General features: G+C 47.1%; 1 protein-coding gene across 1 annotated transcript in view; it reads left to right on the top strand.

Annotated features, from left to right (window-relative positions):
- Positions 1-5,000, top strand: part of spon1b (spondin 1b) — a 56,296-nt gene that overhangs the window by 39,419 nt on the left and 11,877 nt on the right. Inside the window, exons 7-9 of the mRNA XM_012839157.3 lie at positions 1,992-2,056; positions 3,412-3,613; positions 4,596-4,736. Coding sequence (XP_012694611.2) covers positions 1,992-2,056; positions 3,412-3,613; positions 4,596-4,736 — 408 coding nt within the window. The remainder of the gene's footprint in view (positions 1-1,991; positions 2,057-3,411; positions 3,614-4,595; positions 4,737-5,000) is intronic.

Here is a 5,000-nt window from a genome sequence, read left to right as displayed (position 1 = left end):
TGTTAATTATCGGGGCATAATGAGAATAATAGCATTTAAGTGTTCTTTGTTAAGTAATTAACCAAAAATTGTCCAATACCATTATCTTTAACCTCCAGCTGACCTACATTCTCTCATAGTGATAAATCGTGTCAGGCTGTGACTGGTTGTGAGTTTTTTGTGATCAATTCTGACGCGTACCTGCACAGTTGAAATACCAACAGCACCAACATTGCCACCAAGCTAAATCGGTGACATTATCATATTTATTTCAGCTGAGATCACCCAGTTCTAGTCTGAAGGCATTTAAAAAAAAAAAAAAACTTTCAGATCCTTTGGAAAACAGTTCAAAACATTTGTATTCGTGTGCAGAGGCCCACAGTGTTTTCCCGGGGAGCCTTGGAGTGTTGACAGCGTGTTAGTGAGGGAGTGCCGTCTGCCTGGGTGAAGACACAGAGCCTGAGCTGGGCTAGTGGAGCTAATAGCAGGGGGCCTGGAGTAGGGCTGCCCCAGAGGGCCAGAGCAGAGCAGAGCAGAGCTAGCTGAGATGAGCTGAGCCGGAGGCAGCCTTTCCTCCTTCCCAAAAGAGCCCCAAAGGAGAGCAGCCTTTCAAGATGACTTCAGAGCTGCCAGCCATCCGTGGACGAGAAAAAGACACGGCCTCTTTCTTTTGTTTTGTCTGTCTGTCTTTCTTGCTTGATTTTTCTTTTTTTCAATTTTCCTGTCTTTCTCCGAAAGTGATGATACTGTGCGCCCGGACAGTGGAAAAAGGAAGTGCCTGAACGTGTTCTTACTCTAGAGACCTTTAGCATTCAACCAGACTATGAGCTTCACCTTGGTCATTAATGTAGTTGAACCCTTGGACAGTGATGCTGCAGGCTGTAAGCTATGTGATAGCAATGCCTCATCTTGAGAGGGGAAATACAATGATACTTCCAAAAGACCAATCTATTTCATTTCACTCACTTCAGTTCTGTTTGCAGTGATTCAGCTGAATAGATCCAGATCCAGTACTAAAAGTCTTTGAGCTCTTGTGCTTCTCTCTCTCTCTCTCTCCCTCTCTCCCTATCTCTCTCTCTCTCTCTCTCTCTCTCTCTCCCTCGATGTTTACAGTACACATTCCCGCAGATAAAAGACTGATGAATGAATCATCTCAGTTCAGGAAGCACCATTTTGTTTTAAACCTTTTAAAACGGCATCACATTTTTTTTTTTCTCCTTCCTCAAATTAATGTCCATTTGTCAAGTCCTTTGTGGTCCCTCTGTTCTTCTCTTTCATGTCAGATAGCAGACTCTGACAGCACCCCCACAATCCCTACTTCGTAATACATCAAACGGGGGCTGTTTACAGACGGGATGTGAATTTTTCAGCAGCAGGCATCTAGTTGGCGCCAAACTGCATCCTCCACTGCTGCTGCCGCATTCGTCACTGCATGTTGCTCTCTTGTGAGGACAGCTAGTGTGGGTTTCTCCCACCAGCAGTACGCTTTGAATGAATGTGAGGTCCATTTCAGTTGAAAGGTTTGATTGGAGGTAGATGTCTTCTCGGCACACCAAACACGTTTTTTTTACCAAGCTACCGCCCCCATTCTCACGTGGAATGAAGATCAGTACTAATTTATGGTTAGCAAGTTCATCAACTCCCCCATTTAGCTGAAGTACTTGTTTTTTTTATGTGTGAAGGAAAGTCGTGAAAAGTTTAATTTCCCTCCTCTCCTCTCCTCTCCTGTCCTTCTTCCAACGGCGACTGTTGACTTCAGCACTTCTTTATCTACCTCTGAATGTCATTCCTCAGAATAGACCACCTGGGTTTGCAGTCGATCCCTCTCTCTTTCTCTCTCTCTCTTTCTGTCTCTCTCTCTTTCTCTCTCTCTGTCTCTTTCTCTCTCTTTTTGTCTCTCTTTCTCTCTCTCTGTGTGTGTGTGTGTGTGTGCGTGCGTGTATTTTCTCCATGCAAGTCAGGGCAGAGCCGATGAATCCTAACCTGCTGTTCTTTCTTCTCTGTATCTGCAGGGTGATGACGTGCTGACAGTCATTAAAACCAAGGCACAGTGGCCAGCCTGGCAGCCTCTCAATATGTAAGTGCGCTGTGTTTACTCACGCCTTCCCTCTCTCTCTCTCTCTCTCTCTCTCTCACTCCTGGAGGCGTACATCTTTGTGTCAGTGCATTTTCACACTCCAGTTAAGTTATTCATGAAACTTCTATTCAATGCAAAGTGCAGCTCTTAATAGATTTGCAGAGTTATTTTCAAAGGTGACATTTTTTTTTACAATAATAATAATAATAATAATAATAATAAATAAATAAATAAAACATCACAGAAATGTACAAGTACAAGTGGAAAGCGGAAGTCTGCACTGAGAGCACACTTCAGAGTCTGAGCCAAATTATTCATCCTTTCTTTGATTTGCTTGTCATCCTCTTGGGTGTCCTACAAATCTGTAGCAGCCGTCCTTAAGCAGTGGGTTTAGCAACAACATGTCTTTAGTACCTGCCTACCGCGCCCCTGGATGTTCCCTCAAAATTCATTAATGAGCCGGTTAATATTTGATGAGCTGTTTTGTTTGCAAGGAGAAGGCTTCCGTGCTGATGAGTTGTGTGCCGCTCTGTCCCGAGGGGGCTGTGGCAATTGAGGTTAATGGCCTCCCTCCAGCCTCATTGCTATCGGGACATTCAGTTGACCTGTTTCAGTATCAGACTGTCAATTAAGCCCAGCAGTTTCCTCTGTTCAGACGCAAGGAGTTTGCGAGCAACAAATTATTTCTGTAGGATTAAAAGTGCGAGATAAACGCCATCCTCATGTGGGGCCACGTGGGTCTTTTCTCTCCCTTCAGGTACTGTATGTGAGAAAATATCTCACTTCTCCCAGAAGAAAACAGCTTAAGTTGTTCTCATAGACGTTGTAGTCTTATTATTTGTTTTTTATTAGACTTATGGACCGTTTAAAAGTTCCACGACAGACTGCTTTTGAGGGCATCACCACCTCACCACCATGGATTCTCAGCAGCCGTTGCAGTTCAGCGTGTATAAGAAAGTCTTTACTGAGTCTCAATCCAGGCCCTTCCCTCTGCTGCAGATCCAGAGGATCAATCTTAGAGTTCAGTGGGAGACCTCTGGCGATTGTGGCCATGGAAACATCATGAATATTACAGGAGTCTTATTCCATAAAGCTGCATGGTGTGGCAATGGTGGTTTTGTGAAAGGTTACACATCACCTGCCTTACTTTAGTTAGGTTTAAGGGGTTGATTACCAGTTGGGAAAATGCCCACTGTACAACCCAACAATCCACTGTTACACAAACATCCTTTGACATTGCATACTTCCTCAATAATTCATAATTCATTGTACCATGATACCAGGCCCTAAAGCCAGAAAGACACCTAATGTTGTTGACCACCTCCTCTATCTCACCCTTCCCCCTTACTGTGTAGTCGGACGGCCCCTTCGGCGGAGTTCTCCGTGGACCGCACGCGCCACCTCATGTCCTTCCTGACCATGCTGGGCCCCAGCCCCGACTGGAACGTGGGCCTGTCGGCAGAGGACCTCTGCACCAAGGAGTGCGGCTGGGTGCAGCACATGACGCAGGACCTCATCCCCTGGGACGCCGGCACGGACAGCGGGTTCACCTACGAGGTGCGTCTCAAGACCTCCAACCCCCTATCTAACAAAATCAATGACTTCTGAGTTTGCCTTAGGGCCGCTAGTCGAGAGGAACAGACGCTCCTCATCCGGGTGCTGTGAATGGCTCTTGAGAAATTGCATTTTCTTAGTTTTACAGCCTGTGTATATACAAGCGACCAGGCTTCTGGTGGAAAAGAAAACAAACACATTGCATGCCTTGAAAAAAAAAATTATGAGCAAACATACCGTAGCACATTCAGTGTGTTGTTATTGATGCCATTAAGACATTCATATTTACCCAAGCTGGATTCCAGGTTAAATAGCCTTAAAGACTGAGCTCTGTAAATGTTCTGTGTTCGGAGCTCCAGAATCAAAGCTTCATAGGCCTGCCCTCTGCTGGTGTGAAAGCAGGCAGGGTAACGCAGGAGTCAGTGAGAGGCAGTGGTATGCCTGCTACAGAGGCAGTGGTATGCCTACTACAGAGGCAGTGGTATGCCTGCTACAGAGGCAGTGGTATGCCTGCTACAGAGGCAGTGGTATGCCTGCTACAGAGGCAGTGGTATGCCTGCTACAGAGGCGGTGGTATGCAAAGTACAGTAAGTCAGCTGAAGTCAATAAAGGCGCGCTGCTACGCTAGTCATTAGTCACTCTTGTCAGCGCGGAGTCGAGTGTGACTTTTTGCCATCAGCATTATGTCTGAAGGATAGGTCACGGCAAGATGGCGACTAGAAACAAAGGCATAAATCAGTGGTGGGGCTGGCGACACGCTGCCGGGGGAATTATGCAGACTCAGATGAGATGAGCGACAGCAGCTCGTCACCACCACCACCCCCACTCCACCATACCTCCATCCACCCTTAACAGATGGCTGTTGGAGTGTGTCAGCCTTTTCACTCACTGCTCTTTCTCATTATGTCTGTGTGTGTGTGTGTGTGTGTGTGTGTGTGTGTGTGTGTGTGTGTGTGTGTGTGTGTGTGTTCTGCGCCCCTTTCAGTCACCCAACAAGCCCATGCTCCCCCAGGACAGGATCCGGCCCCTCACCAGCCTGGACCACCCCCAGAGCCCGTTCTACGACCCAGAGGGGGGGCCCATCACCCCTGTGGCCAAGGTGGTGGTGGAGAGGATCGCCAGGAAGGTGCCTCCGCACAGCTGTCTCATTCACAGCTCTACACACACACACACACACACACACACACACACACACACACACACACACACACACACACACACACACACACACACACTCACACACACACACACACACACACACACACACACTCATCCTCTCCTCTCTCACACTCACACACACACACACACACACACACACACACACTCATCCTCTCCTCTCTCGCACTCACACACAAATACACACTCTCACACACACACACGCACACACACT

The sequence above is a fragment of the Clupea harengus genome, chromosome 3, assembly GCF_900700415.2.
Source record: "Clupea harengus chromosome 3, Ch_v2.0.2, whole genome shotgun sequence".
NCBI classification, from domain to species: domain Eukaryota; kingdom Metazoa; phylum Chordata; class Actinopteri; order Clupeiformes; family Clupeidae; genus Clupea; species Clupea harengus.
This window is presented reverse-complemented; position numbering and strand designations above follow the sequence as displayed.